The sequence below is a fragment of the Myotis nattereri genome (genome assembly GCF_964212035.1).
Source record: "Myotis nattereri genome assembly, chromosome: 9".
NCBI classification, from domain to species: Eukaryota; Metazoa; Chordata; class Mammalia; order Chiroptera; family Vespertilionidae; genus Myotis; species Myotis nattereri.
Genome location: NC_138084.1, coordinates 54,332,785 through 54,356,464, shown reverse-complemented (window position 1 = coordinate 54,356,464; position 23,680 = coordinate 54,332,785). Strand labels below are relative to the sequence as shown.

General features: G+C 38.7%; 1 protein-coding gene and 1 long non-coding RNA gene across 4 annotated transcripts in view; one reads left to right on the top strand and one right to left on the bottom strand.

Moving 5' to 3' along the window:
• The window catches only part of EED (embryonic ectoderm development), a 34,064-nt gene extending 11,628 nt beyond the window's left edge, over positions 1 to 22,436 (bottom strand). For 2 of the 3 annotated variants that reach the window (XM_081100129.1, XM_081100130.1), the window contains exons 1-8: positions 21,857 to 22,436; positions 15,301 to 15,453; positions 13,460 to 13,552; positions 11,974 to 12,039; positions 10,758 to 10,883; positions 9,959 to 10,040; positions 6,061 to 6,152; positions 2,670 to 2,803 (exon numbers count right to left, since the gene is read on the bottom strand). In XM_081100129.1, the coding sequence (XP_080956255.1) occupies positions 2,670 to 2,803; positions 6,061 to 6,152; positions 9,959 to 10,040; positions 10,758 to 10,883; positions 11,974 to 12,039; positions 13,460 to 13,552; positions 15,301 to 15,453; positions 21,857 to 21,970 (860 nt within the window). In that variant the 5' untranslated portion in view covers positions 21,971 to 22,436. The remainder of the gene's footprint in view (positions 1 to 2,669; positions 2,804 to 6,060; positions 6,153 to 9,958; positions 10,041 to 10,757; positions 10,884 to 11,973; positions 12,040 to 13,459; positions 13,553 to 15,300; positions 15,454 to 21,856) is intronic. The other variant, XM_081100131.1, reaches the window with a different exon arrangement.
• Positions 22,148 to 23,680, top strand: part of LOC308525306 — a 110,708-nt gene continuing 109,175 nt past the window's right edge. Inside the window, exon 1 of the long non-coding RNA XR_013996456.1 lies at positions 22,148 to 22,575. This is a non-coding gene — a long non-coding RNA (uncharacterized lncRNA). The remainder of the gene's footprint in view (positions 22,576 to 23,680) is intronic.

Here is a 23,680-nt window from a genome sequence, read left to right as displayed (position 1 = left end):
CTACAGTCTTACTCCTTTTTTGTTTCTATATTTTTTTCCATTATCAGCTCAATTCAATTGTTTTTATCCTATGCAATTTCATTTATAAAAATTGTAGCTTCATACCATACCATGTATATATAGGCCAAATTTAATCAATTCTGGCTATCCTAACCAATGATAAGCAAAGATATCTGATTATAGACCTAGAAGTATTTTTACAGAAAATACCTACTCAATCCTTTAAAATTAAACTATGAGCCCTAGCTGGTTTGACTCAGTGGACAGAGCGTCAGCCTGTGGACCAAAGGGTCCTGGGTTTGATTCCGGTCAAGGGCATGTACCTTGGTTGCAGTCTCCTTAGGCACTGGCCCTGGTTGGGGCTTGTGCAGGAGGCAACCAACCTATGTGTTTCACTCACATCGATGTTTCTCTCTGTCTTTCTTTCTCTCTCTTCCACTATTCCTAAAAATCAATGGAAAAATATCATCGGGTGAGGATTAACAACAAAAATAAATAAAATTAGACTACAAAAGTCAACACATCTGGGTTATTTCAACAGATGGTCATTTTATTGGAGCTGATTTGGCTCAGTGGATAGAGCATTGGCCTGCAGACTGAAGGGTCCTGGGTTTGATTCCGATTAAAGGCACATGCCCGGGTTGTGGGCTTGATCCCGGAGGGGTGTGTGTGTGTGTGTGTGTGTGTGTGTGTGTGTGTGTGTGCAGGAGGCAGCCAATCAATGATTCCCTCTCATCATTGATATTTCTATCTCTCTCCCACTCCCTTCCTCTCTGAAATCAATAAAAATATATTAAAAAAAAAAAGATGGTCATTTTTCTAGGAACAATGATACATAATTCCAAAGGCTGCTAAAGGTAAGATTACATTAGAGTACTGCCTTGAGCAACAATTTTGAAAATGGTATCTGACAGGAATCTGACATATATTAGTTAGGACTTTTTTTGTATTGAAGAAAGTAAAATATGGTAGCATTTCCCCCGCTTAAAAATGTTTGTGTAAAGACCATAAGCTACAAGTTGCTACCAATCCTACAGTTAATTAAAAGTAAACCTAACATTTCTAATCTAGCGAGTGATTCACTTTCTGTACTGAAATAACTGTATAAGTTTGATATGCCAGAAATTAGTTATGTCTCAGGCAAGTCACAAATCCTCTCTTTACTTTTCCCACAAGAATGATGGACTGAATCATTTCTAACATCCCTTCCAATACAAATTCTGGGATCTTTTATTAGCCCTGGTGGTGTGGCTCAGTTGGTTGGGTGTCATCCTGTGCATTGAAAGGTCCCTGGTTTGATTTCTAGTCAGGCACATGCCCAGGTTTCAGGCTAGGTCCCCAGTTGGGGGCAGAAGGAAGGGGGAGGGCGTGCTGGAGGCAGCTAATCGATGTTTTGCTCTCACATCATCAACATTTTCCTTTCTTTCTCTCTAAAAGTGAATACAAAAATCTTTTAAAAAGTTAAAATATTATTAATGATCTACTAAATGCTTAATTCTGCTATAATTATGTTATTTGCTTTTAAAAAATATTTTTACTGATTTCAGAGAGAGGAAGGGAGAGGAAGAGAGGGATAGAAATATCAATGATGAGAGAAAATCATTTGATTGGCTGCCTTCTGCACTCCCCACACTGGGGACTGAGCCTGCAACCTGGGCATATGCCCTGACCAGGAATCGAACCGTGACCTCCTGGTTCATGGGTTAATGCTAAACCAGTGACCACATGGGCTAGGCTATTATTTGCTTTTAAATCAAATACATATTATAAACTATTATTAAACCTTTCAAGGAGAACCAGCATAACCCCGTTTTTTTGTAAACTGTGAAATATAATTTCTATGTATTCTAGAGCTCCAGAAAATATAAAAATGTAAATTTAGGACTGTATAAACTTTTGGTGTTTTAAAATAGAAATCTGAAAGTTGTACTAATTATTAGAGGCCACTGAAGTTTGATGAATATAAGTGCAATGAAATATCTACTGATGGCTACAAATTTAACTAATAATCTATTAATAGTCTGATTTGATCACCAGAAAATTCTAGCTTTGCTTAAAACACAAAGTGCAAACAAAGTTAATATACACAAACATGATAACTATGGTCAAAGTATTATATTAATAGGCTAAATAAGATTCTGAAAAGATAGTTATTGAATCAAGAACTGAGGCATTTCAAAAATATATGAAGATAACCATTAAAACAAACTAACAAAAAACGAACAAACAAAAAAAATATATGAAGAACACCGCAAAGTTCCCACTTCTTAGTCTCAGGGAGCAAGACTCCCACTTTTGAAATTTCTCCACTTAATGAAATGAGTAGCAATTAAAGGAAAGCATTATATTAACATGAATTAAAGCTAAGAACCCCATTTTAAAAAAAGGTTTACTGCACTGAATTAAAATTTACACTGAAAGAAACTAAGTAAAATGTGCTACTAAGTTAGAGAAAATACAATGTAAAGCCGATTTTAAAAAAATGAAACATAAATATATTAGATTAAAAATAATGGCTTCCGTTGAAAATTTGTGAATTTTATGATATATAAAGTTTTTAAAGTTAACTTCTAAACTCAGTGTTGGGGACTTATATAACAATTTTGGAAAAAGTAAGACCCATCTATTTCACAGCATGAGATACTTGTTTTAAATGCCACAAATGTTACCTGTTAGTTTTATTTGGGTTATAATCATAGGAGTCCTTAATTGCATTAATCATTCTCTTTGAATTAATCCTCCAAAGTTTAAGAGAGTGATCCATACCACAGGACATTATTTTTTCACCCAAAAGATCATAATCCTGTATGTAAAACAAAAAGCTTAAGTTAAACATTTAAATTATTTTTCCAAACTATACTATTCAGTTTTCACCTATGTACAGTATTGTGAAAAATTTCAAACCACAACACTAACATTTTGGGTTTCATCTGTGTAGAAAATAAAACAGTTTTTATTGCTCTCAAAATTTAGTTTTAAGCCGAAACCGGTTTGGCTCAGTGGATAGAGCGTCGGCCTGCGGACTGAAAGGTCCCAGGTTCGATTCCGGTCAAGGGCATGTACCTGGGTTTCGGGCATATCCCCAGTAGGAGATGTGCAGGAGGCAGCTGATCAATGTTTCTCTCTCATCGATGTTTCTAACTCTCTATCTCTCTCCCTTCCTCTCTGTAAAAATTCAATAAAATATATTTTAAAAAAAAATTTAGTTTTAAGTGATTTGTCACCACCACAGTAGATGAGCTTGTAAGTTAAGGAAAGCAAAAAATAGTGTTTAAATTCCATTTATCTTTCAATGAATTTTAAAATATTTTCTTTGCTTGACTTTGAAGATAAACTGAATGCCAAGCCCTAGCCAGTTAACTCACTGGTTAGAGCATCAGCCCTCAGACCTAAGAGTCTTGGGTTCTATTCCCGGTCAAGGGCACGAGCCTCGGTTTGTAGGCTTGATCCCGGCCAGTAGGTCGGGGTGGGTGTTGTAGGCGACCAATCAATGTCTCTTTCTTACAGTGATGTTTCTCTCTCCCCACCCCCTCCCTCCCTTCCCTCCACTCTAAGAGGGGGAAAAAAAAATCACTGGAAAAAATATCCTATAGTGAGGATTTAAAAAAATTTAAATGCTGATGTATGACATAAAACCTGAATAGTTATATTACTTTTCTTTGTCCAACCCTAATCAAGCAATGAAACTGACATCTGTATGTGCAGCTACTAAACTAAAATTTTATCTGTGTTGTAAGTCAAAATCTTCAGTTACACTGGTCTTAAGAGTTCACTTTTTAAATGAATTTTTAAAAATGTCTAAAAAAGGGAAACAATGTAAGTTTATCATTTGCTGTTCACTAATTTTTAATAGGCATCTAACAAATATCTATTATAACTACCTTATTTCATGGATAAGACACTGTGGTACATGGATGCTATTTAATTTAGCACATGATACATGCGTCATATATTAATTCTTCTAACAGTGAACTCCTGTATTATAGAAAAGAAATACAGACTGTCACCTGTTCTCATTTTAAGAAATAACAGTAGATGGTGATGGACCAACAATACAATATACAGATGATGTATTATAGAATTGTACAACTCAAACCTATAAAATTTTATTAACCAATGTCAGCCCAATAAATTCTATTTTAAAAATAAAGAAAAATACTCCCATTAAAAATAAAAGGAAATAAGAGTAGGGAGTTCTATTTAAGGAAAATATTTTCCTTACTCACCTAGATAGTATATGTTAATCCAACCTCTGGATTAATTGTGAACACTGTTTCACAAGAGCTTAGGAACTTTAGGTTTGTTGCTTACTGGATTCACCAGTCTGGTTAACAGCAGCAAGGCACTCACTGACTCACTGTTCGTGCCAGTAACTCTAATTTGAAATTCTTAACAAACAATGGTAGTCTTTAAAAGCCAAAGAGAGACTGCTACTGCAACTACTAGAAAATCCAAGTTGGCAGGGCATGATTCTCACAAAAGCACACAAACTCCAACCATAGGAACACTAAGTACCTCCAATTAAAATGCTACATGATTCAAAACGTGGTGCCCCTGCCCTAGCTAGTTTGGCTCAGTGGATAGAGCATCAGCCTGAGGACTGAAGGGTCCTGGGTTTGATTCCGGTCAAGGGCATATGCCTGGGTTGCGGGCTCAATCAACCAGTGGGGTGTGCAGGAGGCAGCAAATCAATGATTCTCTCTTATCACTGATGTTTCTCTCTCCCTCTCCCTCAGTAAAATCAATACAAATATATTTTAAAAAAAAACAAAACATGGTGCCCCTTTACATAGTTTAATGAATAAGGACTGAATAGCTGTAAAACTACTAAGTAAGCTATGAATGAAACATAAGTAAAGCTAAAATAATGTAAAAATATGAAACCTAAAACACTTATATTATAAAAGATCAATAAATCTCTCTATATAAAAGCCTAAGTGACCAGCTGACCGGCCAGGAGCTATGACATGCACTGACCACCAGGGAGCAGACGCTCAACGCAGGAGCAGAAACCACAGGCATGTAAACATGGAACAGACTGATAAATATCAGAGAGAAAGGGGGAAGGAAGAGGGCAGGAAGGGATAAATCAAAGATCTTATATGCATACTAGAGGCCCAGTGCACAGATCCATGCACAGGTGAGGTCCCTCAGACTGGTCTGTGCCCTCTCGCAATCTGGGACCCCTCGGGGGATGTTGGAGAGCTGGTTTCAGCCCAATCCCTGCAGGCCAGGCCAAGGGACCCCACCAGTGCATGAATCTGTGCACTGGGCCTCTAGTTATAACATAAAGATAACAATGTGCCATGAGAGAGAAAGCTATCCAAAATTCAGCCTGTGCACAATAAAACACTCCTAAAAATGAATAATTTAGATTTCCACTGCAAATAAAACAAACTTTCTTAATTGCCAACTAGTTATTTTTGTTTGTGTGTTTTTTAAGAGACATGGTCTCACTATATTGCCCAGGCTGGAGTGCAGTGACTATTCATAGGTGCGATCCCACTACTGATCAGCATGGGAGCTTTGACCTGCTCCATTTCCAACCTGGGACCATTTACCCCTCCTTAGGCAACCTGGGGGTCCCCAGCTCCCAGGAGGTCACCATATTGATGCCAAACTTACTGTTGTCAGCTGATCGGCATAGTGCACTACAGCCCAGAACTCCTGGGCTCAAGCAATCCTCCTTCCTCAGCTGGGACTACAGGCATGCAGCTCCGTGCCCAGCAATTGCTAACTAGTTTAATCTTTTCCTTTAATAACTGAGAAACAGCAAAACAAAACATAACTTGGTGATTTTTTTGATCAATATAGGAAAAAAAACAAGTTCATAGTTAGTATTCTTTCATGTGCATGAGTACAAATTAAATACAAAGAGACTTTCTTGCTTTATTCCTTCATTTATAAGATAAAAACCTTGCATATTACAAGTAAATGAAATGACTGTCTGCCAGGCTATATGAAAAACAACAACAACATATGGTTTCATGAAAGAGTTCGATGGGGATTGTTCACAACAACGTGCACCTGAAAGTCACTGCCCTGCAGCTTTCAACTTACAGCACTTAGAACTTCATCTCTGTGCCCTTCAACACCTCCAAATATTGCCACCAGAGTGTCTGTTTGGATATTCCATAATCGTAAAGCATGATCTAGTATAGAAATAAAAAAATTAAGATGAATTTTTATCATTCATTTACTGTGAATGTTCAAAACCTCTTTAAAGTAAAACTTACACAAGTGTGGACTTAACTTATGAATAGTAAAGACTAATAACGAAACCCATATCACTTAAAACATTTACATCACATACAGATTTAGGTATGTATCAGCACAAACTTTCAAGAAAAGAAATACTTGTAGTTTTAAAAATATTTTTAACTTATTTACCGAATTTGACAGAGTTTTACATTATGCCACAGAACAAAATATTAGCTCTGCCCTCCACCATATCCATTTATACATTAAAGAGGACTGAGTAGCTGATTTTGTTCAATGGTTAGAGCGTTGGCCCTCAGATTGAAGGGTCAAGGGCACATACCTTGGTTGCAGATTCCCCAGCCCTGGTAGGAGCCAGTGTGGGAGGCAGCCAATCCATGTCTCTCTCTCATGCCGATGCCCCTCCATCTCTCCCCCCCCTTCTCCCTCCATTGCATTTTCTCTAGAAATCAATGGAAAAAAATATCCTCAGGTGAGGATAAAAAAATATACACACACACACACACACATATATATATATACACACATATACATATATATAATATATGTATTATATATATATATAATTCAAAAAGAGTAAGAAAAGATGACTGAATAGAATTATTTTTGGAGTGTTTTTATTAATTTAAGAGAGAGAGGAAGGGAGAGGAAAAAGGAGAGAGAAAAACTTTGATCAGTTGCCTCCTGCATGTGCCCCAACTGGAGAACTGAACCTGAAACCTGGGCATATACTCTGACTGGGAACTGATCTTTTTGTGCATGAGACAATGCTCAACCAACTGCGCCACACTGGCCAGGACAGACTGCATAGATTTATAAAATTTCTACAGTAAATCTAATAATAGTATTGAAATCTACATACAGTATATATCAGGACAATTTTATAGTATTACAGACCTTTAAGACCTCAAAGGGCTGATGACATGTTAATTGGCATTCCATTTCTTGTAAATCTAAATAAAGCCTACTGAGCCTGACTGGTGTGGCTCAGAGGTTGAGCACTGACTATGAACCAGGAGATCACATGCCTGGGTTTTGGGCTTGATCCCCGTAGGGGGTGTGCAGGAGGCAGCCAATCAATGATTTTCTCTCTCTTTTTTTAAGTCCTCACCCAAGGATATTTTTACCACTGATTTTAAGGGAGAGGGCAAGAGAGAGGGAAAGACAGAGAGAAACATCGATGTGAGAGAAACACATCGGTTGGTTGCCTTCTGTAGGAGCCCCAACCAGACCCCAAAGAAGAGCCTGCAACCAAGGTGTGTGCCCTTAACCAGAACTGAACCCAGGATCCTTAGGTCCACAGGCCAACACTCTATCCACTGAGCCAAACTGGCTAGGGCTGATTCTCTCGCATCGTTGATGTTTCTATCTCCCCCTCCCTTCCTCTCTATGTCAATCAAAATATATTCTAAATAAATGAATAAATAAATGAATAAATAAATAAAAAGAAGCATACTGACGGAGAAAAAAATAAAAATTATAACTGTAATTCAAGCAATCTCATTTTCTACTAAATATTAACAAAATAATGTACAGCAATAATATAAATGCCATGTGAAGCTTGAACTGTAACAATGTTCACACTATACATGAATATTAACATACTACACTAATGACAATGTATTTATACTCATTGTAATGTACATATTAGACTAATACATTATGTTAATATGTAGTTGAATAAAACACTGCCATAAAAATAATTCGATTCCAACTATGTACAAATTTTATGTGGACATTTCATTCATCTTGCATACACACACACACACACACACACACACACACACACACATATCCAGGAATGGTAAGTCTATGTTTAACTATAAGGAACTGCCAAACTGTTTTTTGATGTGGCCACATTTTACATTCCCACCAGCTATAGGGGTGAAGAAGGGTATCTCCACATTAGCCAACATGTTACTGTAACTTTGGTTATAGCCATCCCAGCAAGTGTGAAGTGGTAGCTCCTGGTGTTTTTAATTAGTATTTCCCTAATTATTAATGATATTGAGTGCCTTTTCATGTGCCCACCAGACATTTGTGCATGTTCTTTGGAAAGATGTCATTCAACCCACTTTTTAATTTGGATGTTTTATTACTGTAGAACTATAAGAGCTCTTGATACAAGTCCCTTATTAGATATATGATTTAGAAATACTTTCTCCTATTCTGTAGTTTGTCTTTTCACTTTCTTAATGATATTGTGTGCAGCAAAATTCTTATTAATTTGAAAAGCTGTTTGATAAAAAACAAACAAACAAAAAAACCTCACTGACACAACGGGAAGAAAGAGCAGTGTTAAAAAGTTGTAATATGTAGAACAAGTAAGGCTTTCTGGCCTCTGTCACTTGGAAAGTAATACCTGAGCCCAACTACTACTGCTATCAAGAAAAAGTCATCAGTTCTTAGGTGTCAATTTCCCAAAATAAACATTTTCTTTTTTAAAAAAATTTATTTTTATTGATTTCAGAGAGGAAGAAAGAGAGACAGAAACATCATTGATAAGAGAAAGTAATTGTCTGCCTCCTACATGCTTCACACTGGGGACTGAGCCCAAGACGGGCATGTGCCCTGAGCAGGAATCGAACCATGACCTCTGGTTCATAGGTCGACACTCAATCACTGACCCACACCGGCTGGGCAATAGGGAATGCTTTATAAAACAAAAGTTTTTATATATAAAGGCAACATAGATTTTCAGATGCATTATTGCTTATTACATGATTGGATAGAGTGATAGTTGCAAAACTATCTTAAAAATTCTTAAAAATATAATTTTTGAGAAAGATAAATATCATGTGATCTCATTCATTTGTGAAATATAATGAACAACATAAACTGATGAATAAAAATAGATCCAGAATATAGAAGCATCAAACAGACCATCCAATTTCAGAGGGAAGGCGAGGTAAGAGATCAACCAAAGGACTTGTATGCATGTATATAAGCATAAACCATGGACACAGACAGTAGGGGCGTGTGCTGAGGGGTGGGAGTGGCCGGGGAGAGGTCAATGCGGGAAAAAGGAAACATATGTAATCCTTCAAACAATAAAGAATTTAAATTTAAAAAAAAGAATTGGTAATCTGACACTTAAAATTAATGAAGATGGCCCTGGCCAGTTTGGCTCAATGAATAGAGCATTGATCTGCGGGCCTGAAGGGTCCCAGGTTCGATTTTGGTCAAGGGCACATGCCCAGGTTGCAGGCTCAATCCCCAGTGGGGAGCATGCAGGAGGCAGCCAATCAATAATTCTCTCTCATCATTGATGTTTCTCTCTCTCTCCCCCTCTTCCTTCCTCTCTGAAATTAATAAAAATTTTTTTAAAAATGATGATGAACATAATTCAATTGAAAAAAATTTCATTTAAGGATAAAGTTCTAGAATTATCATAATGCAATATGGTAAATAAGGGTAGCATAACTAATCCTCAGTACCAATTATGCTTCTCTCTTAAAAAATAATCATTTCTACCCTGGCCAGTGTAGCTCAGTTGGCTGGAGCATTGTGCTGTGCACCGAAGGATCTCAGGTTCAATTCCCAGTCAGGGCACATATCCAGATTTCGGAGTATGTGGGTTCAGGGAGAGTTCAGAAGGCAACCAATCTGTTTCTCTCTCACATTGATGTTTCTCTCTCTCTCTCTTTACCTCTTCCTTCTCTCTCTCTCTCTGAAATCAATGGGAGGAACATATCCTCGGATTTAAAAAAAATAGTAAAAAATAATTTCCTTCTCTTACCTTTACTGACTGACAGGAGAAGATTTGGGTCTCTTGGGTGGAATTTCAGCTCATTGATAGCATTTCCATGCCCGACATAGTGCTACAATAAATTTAAAACATATCAACTTTCATATACAAGAACAAATTCTATTGTAAAATATTTAATCTGTGAATTAATGTTTGCTAAGAAAAATAAATTATTTTTCATTAATTTTAAGAGAATGAAAAACTCGTTTTGCTTAAAGTAGTGGTTTTCAACATTGGCTGCATATTAAAACCATCCAACAAAGAAAAAAATGCATAAAAAAATAAAATAAAATCACCCAACAAATTTGAAGGGAAAAAAATAAAAGATGCTCAAGTCCCACCTGCTGATAATCTGATTTGACTGGAATAGCAGAGGCAAGGCAAAGATGGAAAAGATCCTCATGTGGTTGTATTGTGCTCTCAGGGTTTAAAACTTCTAATTAAATTGATTTGTAAAACTTAATATCAACTTTCAAGGCTTCAAAACCCTAGTTAGGGTATGTGAGAATGGACTCACTCTTTTGTTATTCTTCAGAGTCTTTCGGTATAAGGCGAGGTAGAAAAATAGAAAATATTGTAAATAATAAAATTTTCCCACTCATTACTTAATTTGCATTACCCAATTGTAACAAAGGTATCAAAAGACTTGTCTAAAGGATGAAGTAAGCACAGTACAGATCAAATTAGAAATTGTAGACACTGATTCCTTTAGTTTTAAATTTAACCTGACAAATTTTCACAGGTGTTCATTCAAAAGAAAGCAAATCTACAATTTAACAAGAACGCCCACCTTAATGCACTGCATTGTTATGGGATTAATTATCCTGATTATGCCTCTAGATCCAGCCACAGCCAGCAGAGGATGGCTTGTATTGCTATCATATGTCCATGCACAAGTGTAAAAGTTTTCATCAGCCTACAAATTCTGGTTAAGAAATGCAGTTTTTTAAAAGTAAATACATACATAAACGATTATAATACATGGAAACCTCCAAAGACTTGCTAAAGTTTTTGACACAGAAGTTCTTATTATTCTATCACCAGATTTAAACAATGGAAATTTTTAGGTCTAAAACTTATACAAAATGATAGAACAAAACCAGTCCTTCCACTGCATTTTAATTAACTATTTAGCTATTTGTATAACTCAACTTTGTGTTTGAAAGCAGCCAGACAACATGTAAAGGATGTGTATGGCTGTGTCCAAATAAAACTTTATTTACAAAACAGGTGGGTGGACCATTACCTAATAAAAAAAGCAAAAGCAAACAGATGGCCAGCCCCAGGGGCTGTACTTTGCAGACTCTTGCCCTACCCCAATAGTTCTCTGTGCCTCTAAAGATGACTTACTATTCATTTTTCCACTTTTTCCTGTGTACGACCTTTCCAGTATGGCTACAGGTCACTTCTTTCCATATTATCTAGGGAAGACTGAAAAGTCCTTGTCTTTTTTTGTTTGCTAAGTTTTTCAAATGGATCTAGAAGAAAAATCTTATCAACAAGCTTTTCTATCTATCCCTTTGGGTTGTTAAGTCTTTATCTTTATGAACCCATGTTTTGCAATATTTTACTTTCTAAACAAACTGGATATATGTTTTTCCCTGTAGGCTTTATTGATCAAATACTTAGCATGATTTCCAGTCCTAGATTCTGATCAACTCAAGTTCATCAATATAACTACTTTGAAATGATAAAATTCTAGGCAAGGTAAAAAACAAAACAAAAAACAGGAGGTTTTAACTATTCTAATTTTCTATTACTGGATTTCCAATAAACATCTCCAGTCACCTGCACCATTCTCTCTCATATCCATCCTACAATGGATTTCTAGGGACGAGGAAAACTAGATACCAGAAATCTCTTGGATGGTAGTGAAGGAATAGCATTGCTTAAGGTTAAGAAAGAACAATATAACTTTGGGGAACTAATTAATTGAGAAAAGTTTCAGTGTACTTATGAAAGTCGATTTCTTTAGCCAAAGATATTAAAAACTCAGGAAAGGATACATCAGCATCCACATAGGATTGCAATAGCCGGATTTCTCCTTGTGAGTGACATTCATATAAAGTAACCTAAGGAAAACAAAATACAGTAAATTTTACCTCAGATACAGAAACACATGCTTTTAGCTTTTAAACATATTTTAGTCACAACTGTGTTTTTAAAATATTACAGAAACTACTGCTTTAAAATAGCTCCTTTAATTTGAGGAAGCCATTATAATATTTATGGCATTACATAATTTCCAGAATATATTAAATACTGCAATACTAACTTGCTTATCAAGTTAATTTTGAGGAGAATTGGTGCAACACTACTAGGCAGTCTGCTGGCTCAAGTCCAATCATCCCATAAGTAAATTACCCTAGTTTCAGTGTGCTTATGAAAGACAATTTCTTTAGCCAAACATATTGAAAACTCAGGAAAGGATACATCAGCATCCACACAGGACTGCAATAACCAAATTTCAATATAAATTGTTATATTCTGTTAATTCTCCTTCCTCTTTTGGTCTGAAGATTCCTTCTTGTTACGGTGGCCATTAGATAATAAGAAACTGCATTAAAAATGCACTACAGAGCCCTACCTGGTTTGGTTTAGTGGATAGAGCATCGGCCTGCGGACTGAAGGGTCCCAGGTTTGATTCTGGCCAAGGGCACATACCCAGGTTGCAGGCTCAATCCCCAGTGGGGTCTGTGCAGGAGGCAGCTGATCAATGATTCTCTCTCATCATTGATGTTTCTCTCTCTCTCTCCCTCTCTAAAATCAATAAAAATATATTTTAAAAAAATGCACCACAGACAATAGAAACTGTGTGCATTAAAAATCACGTTCCTGCCCTAGCTGGTTTGGCTTGGTGGATAGAGCGTCGGCCTGCAGACTGACAGGTCCCAGGTTCGATTCTGGTCAAGGGCACATGCCAGGGTTGAGGTCTTGGTCCCCAGTAGGGGGCTTGCCAATCAATGATTCTCAACATTGATGTTTCTATCTCTCTCGCCTTCCTGGGCTGGGGACCTGAAGCTGCGCCCCCTGCCTAGCAGGGCTTGATGGGAGTGGGACTGGCCGGGTCACTGGGTCTTATGCGATTTCGAGGCGCACACGCGGGTAGGTGGGAACTTGACTCTGGGTCCCACGGCGCGGCCCAGACTCTGACAGGAGGGAGATTTTCATATACACTTTACTAATTTTCTTTATCTCTGACACTTCTATTATAGAGAAAGGGCAAATAGCAATATTAAAATATTTCCTCTAATTAATTCCCTCTTAATGTGTACGAATTTTGTGTACCAGGCCACTAGTATGAAAAAAAGATGTATTTTCAGTCATGAATACTAGGTTTAATTAGACAACTTCTAGAATGCTTCATGTTCACACAAAGGAATAATAATGTCAAACTAGCTACACGAAATTTATCTCAAAATCATTACATTTATTATATTAATCCCAGAATCTAACCATCAAACCAAATGCCAAACAGACCCTAACACTTACTCTGTTGCTTCCTACTGTTGCAAACACCAGTGGATCTCCTTCTTTACTGTGCCAGTTAAACTGAACTCCAAACAATGGCTGATTATGATCTTCCTATAAAATAACCATGAAATAAGAAAAATTAATGTATTTTAGAAACAAAAAAATTGTAGTAGACTGACCATCCTCCTTATAACTTTTTTTGAACATGGAAGCCACTATTTTGAAATAGCACACATAAACTGACTTTTGACTCTAAAATGGTATCTACTTGTCCAGTTTTCACATTTTAAAATACTAGTATATGATAAAATTTTATGATAACCAATGCCTTAAATCAGAATTAGGTAACAAGCACTTATTTATGAAAATACTTTTATATTTGCCTTCTATGTTCTCACACCCAACCATATTTTTTGGAATCAAAACAAAACTGGGTAATTATGGCAAATGCATTCATTTCTCAGGACGTAAGGACAAAATTTATTTTTCTGAAATTGTAAACTAACAAATGACCTAAGTAAGAGTGGCTTAGCACTAGCTAAACTTTATTAGGTTTAATTTTTCCCTTGTAAACTGAAGCACACCAAGATGCAAATCACTGCTTTCTATTATTGCTATAGAAACAATTTTAAATAACCTTGAATTTGAGTCCTAAAAGAAAAACATCCCAAGTTTTGTAATAAACAAGTATGGTAATTGAACAATAGGGGGCAGGGGAAGCCATGGACTATACCTTTAGTTGCTAGTAGGCTGGCTATAAGGACATATATAAAAAACAAGTGTTCACAAAGTTATTCTCAGGATTTTACTGGCAATCTCTTGGCGTTTAACATTAATTTTCATATTCACTTCAAGGGACTGTTTTTACTTTTAAAGTCTAACAACTTTTATTTTTTACCCTTAAAAAGCCATAGATTTAATGCTTTGAAATATTTAATTAAAATATTTAACTGACAGTTAAAACAACCTTCTAGACATACTATCTAAAAATAGGTTGATATAACTGAATATTAATACGAAACTAATGGGCACTTTCCCTTTATAAAAAATATATAACCAAGATTAATCTCTCTCTTTTAAGAGTATAATTTGACATACACTGAACAAAGAATTTTGCTACAGACAGAAAATAATTTCCACATAGCCATAGTCGCTTATGCTTTCTGAAGACTTTACCTGAAATACATATTTAGAAAAGATTCTTTCATACATGTATAAGACAATGTAATGCACATTTCTGCTCAGCGAAGGAAAACACCCCCAAATTTAAACCAATAATGAATACATGTAAAGAAAAACATCTTAAATTCCACTAATCCCTTTTATAAATAAAGATACTATTGAGGAAGTAGTCATTTATATAACCTCAACCACTTGTTTTCTACATAATCAAAAATTTTTTAATTTATATCCTTTTCTTTGAAAACAATCAAATAAAACAACAGATAAGAGTTAAATTCTTTTAAACTGCAGAAACTAAGGCATGGGTTTCAATTTATGCTGGCTCAAAATTAATGAGTCACATTCAGTTCTTTTTAGGAATAAGTACCTGAAAGTAGCATATACTTTTAAATTTTATCAAAATACATTTTCCAAAACCTTTTATTTGAATATAAACAATAAAGAAAAACTAGCCTGCAGTACTAGGTATTATCCATTTAAGACAAAACGAAACACTAAATGAAAGTAGAGTGAATTATAACTATGCAGTCTATACTATAAAAACAAAACTTCAAAAAGTACTGTAATTTAAAAATATTTTTAACTTGACAGAGTATCTTGAGCATAAAATGTTTACCACTGGTAAATAATCTTGCAGCTTAGCATTCAACTAATAGGATTTGTCTTTCTGCACATACCTTGAGACTATTTACACATTTGAAAGAATATTTGCACTTCTTGGATTTCCATTTCCCCTTCCCCCAGCTTTTCCTTCCAGGTGCATTTGGTGTATTTGTAGGTGTATCAGGGCGTTCAGTGTTTGTTCCACTTTCTATACTGACAGCATCATCCTGTAAGCAGTAAGTTAGAAAAAAATTACATAAAACAGTAATACTACACTCAGGCAGCAAATGACTTTTTACTGGACAGCTACTGAATGACCTAAAAGAAATAATTAATAAATTCTGTAAGTAATGGAACATTTTATTCCGATCTCCAAAGGATAAAAAGCAAACCAGCTACACATTAGAACTTGTGGATATTTGATATTTCAGCAAAAATATAAACAAAAAAAGCTAATCAGAAAAACAGTACTAATGCTGCCTTTAAATAGCAACACAATGGTCTCCACACAAGGTACTGTTAGATAAGAAGTCTAAGAGAGCCTAAGTAGCAAATTAAAAAAAAAAATAGAAAGAGAACCAAATTTAAAAGAAAAAAGAAAACAAACAAACAAAAGGAGAGCCTAAGTCATCTTTTGCATGTTAGGGTTGCTGAAATTCACACCCAAAGCTCTGACTCCTAAATCTGACTTAATGCCCTAGCCCAGTGGTCAGCAAACTGTGGCTCAAGAGCCGCATGTGGCTCTTTGGCCCCTTGAGTGTGGACACGAAATTTCAATCGCACTGTACGTGCGCGCCCGCACGTGGTATTTTGTGGAAGAGCCACACTCAAGGTGCCGCAGTTTGCCGACCACTGCCCTAGCCCAAGCATGTCAAACTTGCGGCCCATGGGCCACATGCCTTGTTTATTTGGCCCGTGTTAGCCTTTGAGTTTGACATGCTTGCCATAGCCAGTTTGGCTCAGTGGATAGAGTCAGCCCTCAGGCTGAATGGTCCTGGGATCGATTTCCGTCAAGGGCATGTACCTAGGTTGCAGGTTAGATCCCTGGTCCTTGTCAGGGCGTGAGTGGGAGGCAACCAATGTGTCTCTCTTACATGGATGTTTGTCTCTCCCCCTCCCTTCCAGTCTCTAAAAGAAGTCCCACATATTCTGTACAACTGAAATTTGACTCATAGCTCTAAAATAATGACACTCATAAATACTGGGTGGGGCAAAGTAGGTTTACAGCTGTTCATATGGAAAACAATGCAATAACTAATATAATAAACTGTTCCGTTAACTCACAACTCTGTTCTACTCTTGCCCCACCCTGTATGTTAGAGCTCCAGATACTCTATAAAGTAATTCCCTTCCAAAGTAGAAATGGCAGCAGAAAACCTTGAAAATTCACCTAATTTTTACCTAATCTCGAGTCCACAAGATATATTGATGGCCCTCTAATCTCAGAAGAGGATTTCACCTCCTTTGATTACATATTACAATGTATTTTTAGAAATAGAGATTTATTTAAATCTGTAACATTAGGGCAGTAGTTAACCACATTCTAGAGAAAGCCTTTTTTCTTGGAGTGCCTATTAACATCTATGAGAATACAGTCTAGGAACCATTGCACCTTATGGGCTGTTCCTAAGTTACTGCTTCCTAAAGCTAGCTTTATATTATAAAGGTTAAACTTAACTAGAGGGACAAAAGTATATTAAAATTCATTTAATGGGGGTGGGAGGGAGGATGGGAGTGGGTTAATAGGAGGAAAAGGAGGACCTATGTAATACTTTCAACAATAAAGATTTATAAATTTTAAAAAAGTAGTTTTTGAGGGTGGCTTTCAAAGCTGTAAATGGTTCCTACCAAAATGACATGCTAAAAAAACTTGAATTGTAACTTAAACATTATCTGCCTTTAAAGAGATATAAAAATGTAAAATTTTAAAGTTCAGTTCCTAGGCTAAAATCACTGTTTTTCTCTTTCCCAATTTCTCCCCACCTCCCAGTTGTATTTAAACAGTTAAAATCTAATGTAGAAAACAATTTTGGGTTTCGATGGAAAACTATGCATTATCTATGGTACACTCTTCCATGGTATCAGATTATAGCCTTCTTAGTTGCCTTTGACTAACCTTACATCTCTTTTTCAAGTTGTGGATAACTAACTAGTAGTCCAAATTCTGTCTCTAACGGTAGTGGTGCAAAGTACCTTCCCTTACACTCTGAAAAAAAAGTGTTTGACCCCATTTGCAATTTCATCTCAACATTCCTTTATTACTTATTAATTTGTACTGTTTGACTTGCCCAGTTCCCTTACATGAGTAAAATAAAAATTTTAACATGTATTCACTTGCCTTTTTCTGAAAATTATCTTTTAACACTAGAGAAGTAAAATAATAAAACTATTACATGCATTATTCACAAGCTTCTTTACATTCTAATCCAGAAGCCAACTGGGGGTAGGGGAGGTAGGAGTGGGTAAAGGGTGAATTAATAAATGGTGATGGAAACTGACTTGATTTGGGGTGCACACAATATACAGGTGACACATTATAGAACTATACCCCTGAAACCTATTTAATTTTATTAACCAACATCACTCCAATAAATTAAATTAAACAAGAAGTCATACAAAACATTGTTAATAATACGGCACAGCCCTGACCAATCTGGCTCAGTGGATAGCACATCAGCCTGGGAACTGAAGGATCTCAGGCTCAATTACAGTTAAGGGTATGTACCTTGGTTGCAGGCTCGATCCCCAGTGGGGTTGTGCAGGAGTCAGCTGACCAATGTTTCTCTATCAGGTGTGTTTCTAACTCTCTAACCCTCTCCTTTCCTCTCTGTAAAATCAATAAAAGTATATTTGAAAATAATAATAGGGCACATTGCATTCTTATCTCCCTTTATTTTTTTTCCAGCTTTTTAGTTTAATACTAGAGGCCCGGTGCATGACATTCATGCACTGGGGCGGCGGGGGGGGGGGGGGGGGGCGGTGTTCCTCAGCCTGGCCTCCATCCTTTAGCAGTCCAGGAGCCCTTGGGGGATATCTGACTGACATCCTTAGCACTGCTGTGGAGGCGGGAGAGGCTCCTGCCACCGCCACTGCGCTCACCAGTTGTCAGTCTGGCTTGTGGCTGAGCTGCACTCCCTCTGTGGGAGCGCACTGACCACCAGGGGGCAGCTCCTGCGTTGAGCATCTGCCTCCTGGTGGTCAGTGTGTATCATAACGACTGGTTGTTCTGCCATTTGGCCAATTTGCATATTAGGTTTTTATTATGCAGGATAGATGACTCTCATATTTAGCTTTATATAAAATACCAAAGCCAGTAACACATTTCTTCCCTTAACATCTTTTAAAAAATATTTTTATTGGTTTTTAAAGAGGAAGAGAGAAACATCGATTTGAGAGCACATTAATCAGCTGCCTCCTGCACACACCCTTTACTGTGTCACCCGAATAAATTCAATTTTTAAAAAAAGGAAATGAGAAATTCCAGCAAAGGCAGATAATATACTAAATGAAATAAGTCGGGCAGAAAAAGCTATGAACCATATGATTTCACTCATATGTGGGATATAAATCTGAAACTCATGGACACAAACAGCAGTGTGGTCCAGGTTGACAGAGGGAAGGTGTGGAGGTGGGGGGGGGGGGGGTGAAGGGGACCTAATATATGGTGACAGAAGATGATTTGGCTTTGGGTGATGGGCACACAGTAAAACATACAGATCTTGTAACATAGAAATCCACACCTGAAACCTATATGATACTATTAACCAATGTCACTCCAATAAATTAAAAGAATGCTAACAGTATTCGTGACAAATGTTAGTGTTTTGATTTATAAATAAAAATAAAATACTTTATTAAAACAAATCTCAAAAGTATTTTATACCATAAGTTTATGATTACTTTTATAATTTTTTCACTGTATTTTACACATTTAAAAATGTTATTCTCTTCACTGATGTTTCTATCTCTCTCTCCCTCTCCCTGAAATCAATAAAAACATATACATAAATATGAAGTCCTCATCCAGATGGAGGAACCAAAACAAAGGCTTCATCCAATCATTTGGTTGTGAACAGTTTTCTAATGCATCAAATATATTCCCTAAGAGTCTGCAAAAATAAAATAAGCTTTCAATTTATTTGGCCCCCTGAAGTTTCCTCCGTCTAAATAAATTTCTATTTTCATTACATTTCTGCCTGATTATTTAGTATGTGGAGAGGTCAGAAACATATGATTATACTATGTGATCACAAAATTATAGTAATAGCAATTATATAAAATTTGAATAGTACTTATTATGAGGCAGGCACTTTTTTATTTTTAAATATACTTTATTGATTTTTTACAGAGAGGAAGGGAGAGGGATAGAGAGTTAGAAACATCGATCAGCTGCCTCCTGCACACCCCCTACTGGGGATGTGCCTGCAACCAAGGTACATGCCTTTGACTGGAATCGAACTTGGGACCTCTCAGTCCGCAGGCCGATGCTCAATCCACTGAGCCAAACCAGTTACGGCAAGGCAGGCATTCTTATTTTAAAATTCTCACCCGAGGATATTTTTCCACTGATTAGAGAGAGTGGAAGAAAGATGGAGAGAAATGTTGATATGAAAGAAACACATCCAGTGGTTGCCTTCTTCCAGCATGCCCGAGTCAGGCAGGAGAGGAGCCTGCAATGGAGGTACTTGCCCTAGCCAGAAATCAAACCTGGGACCCTTCAGTCTGCAAGGGACCCTAACCACTGCGCCAAACCGGCTAGGGTAGAGGCAGGCATTCTTGCAAGCACTTCACCTACACTACTTCACTTAATCCTTACAAATGCCCCTCCAGGTAAATGCCATTATTATCTCCATTTGTAAGATAAACTGAGGCAACTAGGTCAAGGATCTTGCCTTGCTCAAGATCAAGCAACCAGTAAGTAGTAGAGGGAAAATGTTAACCTAACATTTGGATCTTGTCTGTGCTCCTATTACTAACCTAATCTGCCCAAAGAAATTTAAGAGAAGGCAAAAGAAAACAGGCTCCAAGGACTGGAATGAAAAAGTGAAAAATGTTACTTTTAAAGTAACTTTCAACACTGAAGCTTTCCAGAAATTTCAAGTCCAAATCCCACAAACTGACAATCACCTAAAAATCTTTCTTCTATCTACAAAGAGTTCTTTTCCCATCCCTTCCGTGAAAATTTTGGTCATGACACCATGTCATTCATATAATATTATGCTTCGATCAGTAATGCAGTGATGTAGAATTTAAGAAATGGGTGTATAAGATGTCCTATTTATTCCTAAAACTAGCCAAATAAGAAAATGAAGAACTTCTACCACCCTCCTATAACACTTTACAGATTTTAAAAGATAGCCAGATGTTATTGCCGTATATTATGAAAAGGGGCTCACATTTTGGAGTATTATCTTTACATGAATTGTCAAGACATTTTGCAGAACTTATTGGCCATATTAAAACATGAAACTGGAAGAGCAATGTCAATTCGGTTGTTACTGGCATCTCACCTAAACACAGTTGGGACTAGAAGATGTTGATCATGATCCGTTTTGGTCTTACTGTTATTTTTAAATCTCATTCCCCAAATCAAACACCGCGAGGCCATGAAGCCCACTCCTTAAGGACAGCTACCTGTGCCAAGACCGTCCAGGTCAGCGGTTCTCAACCTGTGGGTCGCGACATCTTGGGGGGGGGGAACGACCCTTCCACAGGGGTCGCCTAAGACCATCGGAAAACACATATATAATTACATATTGTTTTTGTGATTAATCACTACGCTTTAATTATGTTCCATTTGTAACAATGAAAATACATCCTGCATATCAGATATTTACCTTACGATTCATAACAGTAGCAAAATTACAGTTCTGAAGTAGCAACGAAAATAATTTTATGGTTGGGGGTCACCACAACATGAGGAACTGTATTAAAGGGTCGCGGCGTTAGGCAGGTTGAGAGCCACTGGTCCAGGTGGTGCCCTGTATCTCAGCAACTTTCGAAAGCGGAACCGTCCCTTCTCTTTCCTTCCTCGCGGGTGGTTTTCCCCTCCAAGTCAGAAGACGACCCTCCCATCGGCTCCTCCTCCAGAAAAGCGGACTGACCTCATTCATCTCCGAGGACAGGGCAGGGGCAGGCACCAGACCTCCTTTCCGGAGAATCACGGAAACCCCTTACGATCGGCTCTTCCCATCCAGCGGTCCGTGAGGGTCGAGGAGGGACACGGTCCCTAACTCCTTTAAGAGAGTGCCTAACACGCCGGGTTCTCCCTCCCAACTTTCCCAGAACCATCTCTAACTCGCCTTTTAAACGACGGGAATCTCAGCTCCCGCACTCTCTCTCCCCAAGTGCCCCCAAGGCCCAAACGCGCCCGTCCACGCGAAAGGATTCGAGCCGCTCCCCCTTCCCCCTGTCCCCCGACCACGCTCCGCCAAGTCTCTGCTCACTCTCGGCCCCACGTCGACACCCCAGCGACAAGTCCGATTCTCTCTCCCACGCCCGCGTTTTCCTGAGAGCGAGTGACACCTCGCCCTCCCCCCACAGCCGCCCGGCCGCCCCGCTCCCACAGTTTAAAAAGACTTCAAAACTTTCCCCGGAGTCCCGCCCGCACGACTCAGCGTCCCCACTCACATTCTCGTCTCCGGAGAGGTCCGGGTTGCTGTTCTCGTCGCTGCTCAGCTTCTGCTTCTTGGCCGCAGGCATGTCTGTTCCCGCCGGGGCTGTCGACACTTCCCTCTCGGACATATTCCTCCGCCTCCCTCCAGGTTCCTGCCGCCGAGGGCGGGGCCTCCGCCACACCGCCGTCAAGCAAGCCCGGCCGGAGCCTGCCGCAAAGCTGCCCCCGCCGCCGCCACCGCCGCCGCTTCCCCCACTGTCGCAAACCGCGCCCAGCCGCCGAGGCGGGCGTGCGTGCGACCCCGCCACACTGCTGAAAAAGGGGCGCGCGCGCGCCCTCCCGCGCGGCTTCCCGGCTCCTTCTCGTTTCCCACTCCCGTCCGGCCCTTTTCCCGCCGCCCTCCGGGCAGTTTGCACGGAGAGGGGTGCTCCTTTGGCTGTCGAGGGCAGGATGTCGTACTTCCCCTTTCCCTACCACCGCCTTGGAGACGGAGAGGCGGGACTCAAAGGGATGCTCCCGCACCCCCTTCCTCCTTCCAAAGACGTTTCAGTCGCAATTGGCCCAATTCTTCGGTCTCCGACCCGCTGCAAGGACTCCAAAGTCTGGGGAATGGACTAGACCACCCATGTCCCAGGGGACAGGGAGGATACGAGACGTAACCTCTTGCGTTCGCGGTGTAGGCCAAGTGTTCTTCATCCCGAACTCGGAAAATAAGGCTCGCAAGTTATTCACGGTATTGTTCACAATTAAGTTTTTGGTTAAGAATAGGAATTTAAAAACTGTAGCCTGCTTTCCACTCGCCTCCCCCATCTAGCAAATGGAAGTTACCGGCTAAGAAGGACGCATGCGTCGGGGCGTGTTCTCGCGCTGGGACGTCCGGGCCCGCCTCTCCCAAGCCCCGCCTCTTGGAAGTCGTGTTTTCTGAGCCAGGTAGTCCTCCTTGGGTTTCCGTAGCTCGGGCTGGGTATCAAAGCGCTACCAAATCGTAGTTTTTGGATGCGTGCTAAATTTTTGGTGAATATTTATTGAAATGAATGGTTGTCCTCACCCAATTGGTACCAATATTGGATCAGGTTTAAGTAGGGATAACAATTGTAATGATTTTAGACCCCCAATGAGTTAAGAGTCCAGAGTGTTCTTTCTGTTAAAGAGTTATCAAGGCCCCCAAACCAGTGGTTATCTCCCACTGCGGGTGAGGCGGACTGAAAGGACGGACTGTCATTTTGGTACACCAGATACAATAAATTGGGCAGTGGTTCTCAACCTTCCTAATGCCGCGACCCTTTAATACAGTTCCTCATGTTGTGGTGACCCCCAACCATAAAATTATTTTCGTTGCTACTGCATAACTGTAATTTTGCTACTGTTATGAATCGTAATGTGAATATCTGATATGCAGGATGTATTTAGGCGACCCCTGTGAAAGGGGTCGGGACCCACAGGTTGAGAAACGCTGTTGTAGGGGCAGACAGCAAAACTGTTGGACATCACCAAAATGGTTATCCCTGTAAATGTTACCATATCTAGGTGCTTGACAGATGCCAACTACATTGGTGAGCCTGGAGATTTTGTTACGTGGTCATTAAGACACAAAAACGAATGAGCAGCAAGAAAAGGAAAGTGATGATAGCCACACACACACACACCCTCTTTGTAGAACTTGGTTATCACTCCTTGGTTTTGGGAGCCTCATTGTCTTCATATGTAAAGTGAGATAGGAAGGCACCTAAAATTTCTTGAGCATCTACTTGATATATATTTTTTTCTCTCTCTCTCTTAGACCTCTTTACATCACAAGTGAATAACCAATATAGAGTGCCCCATCCATAAAATTCTAG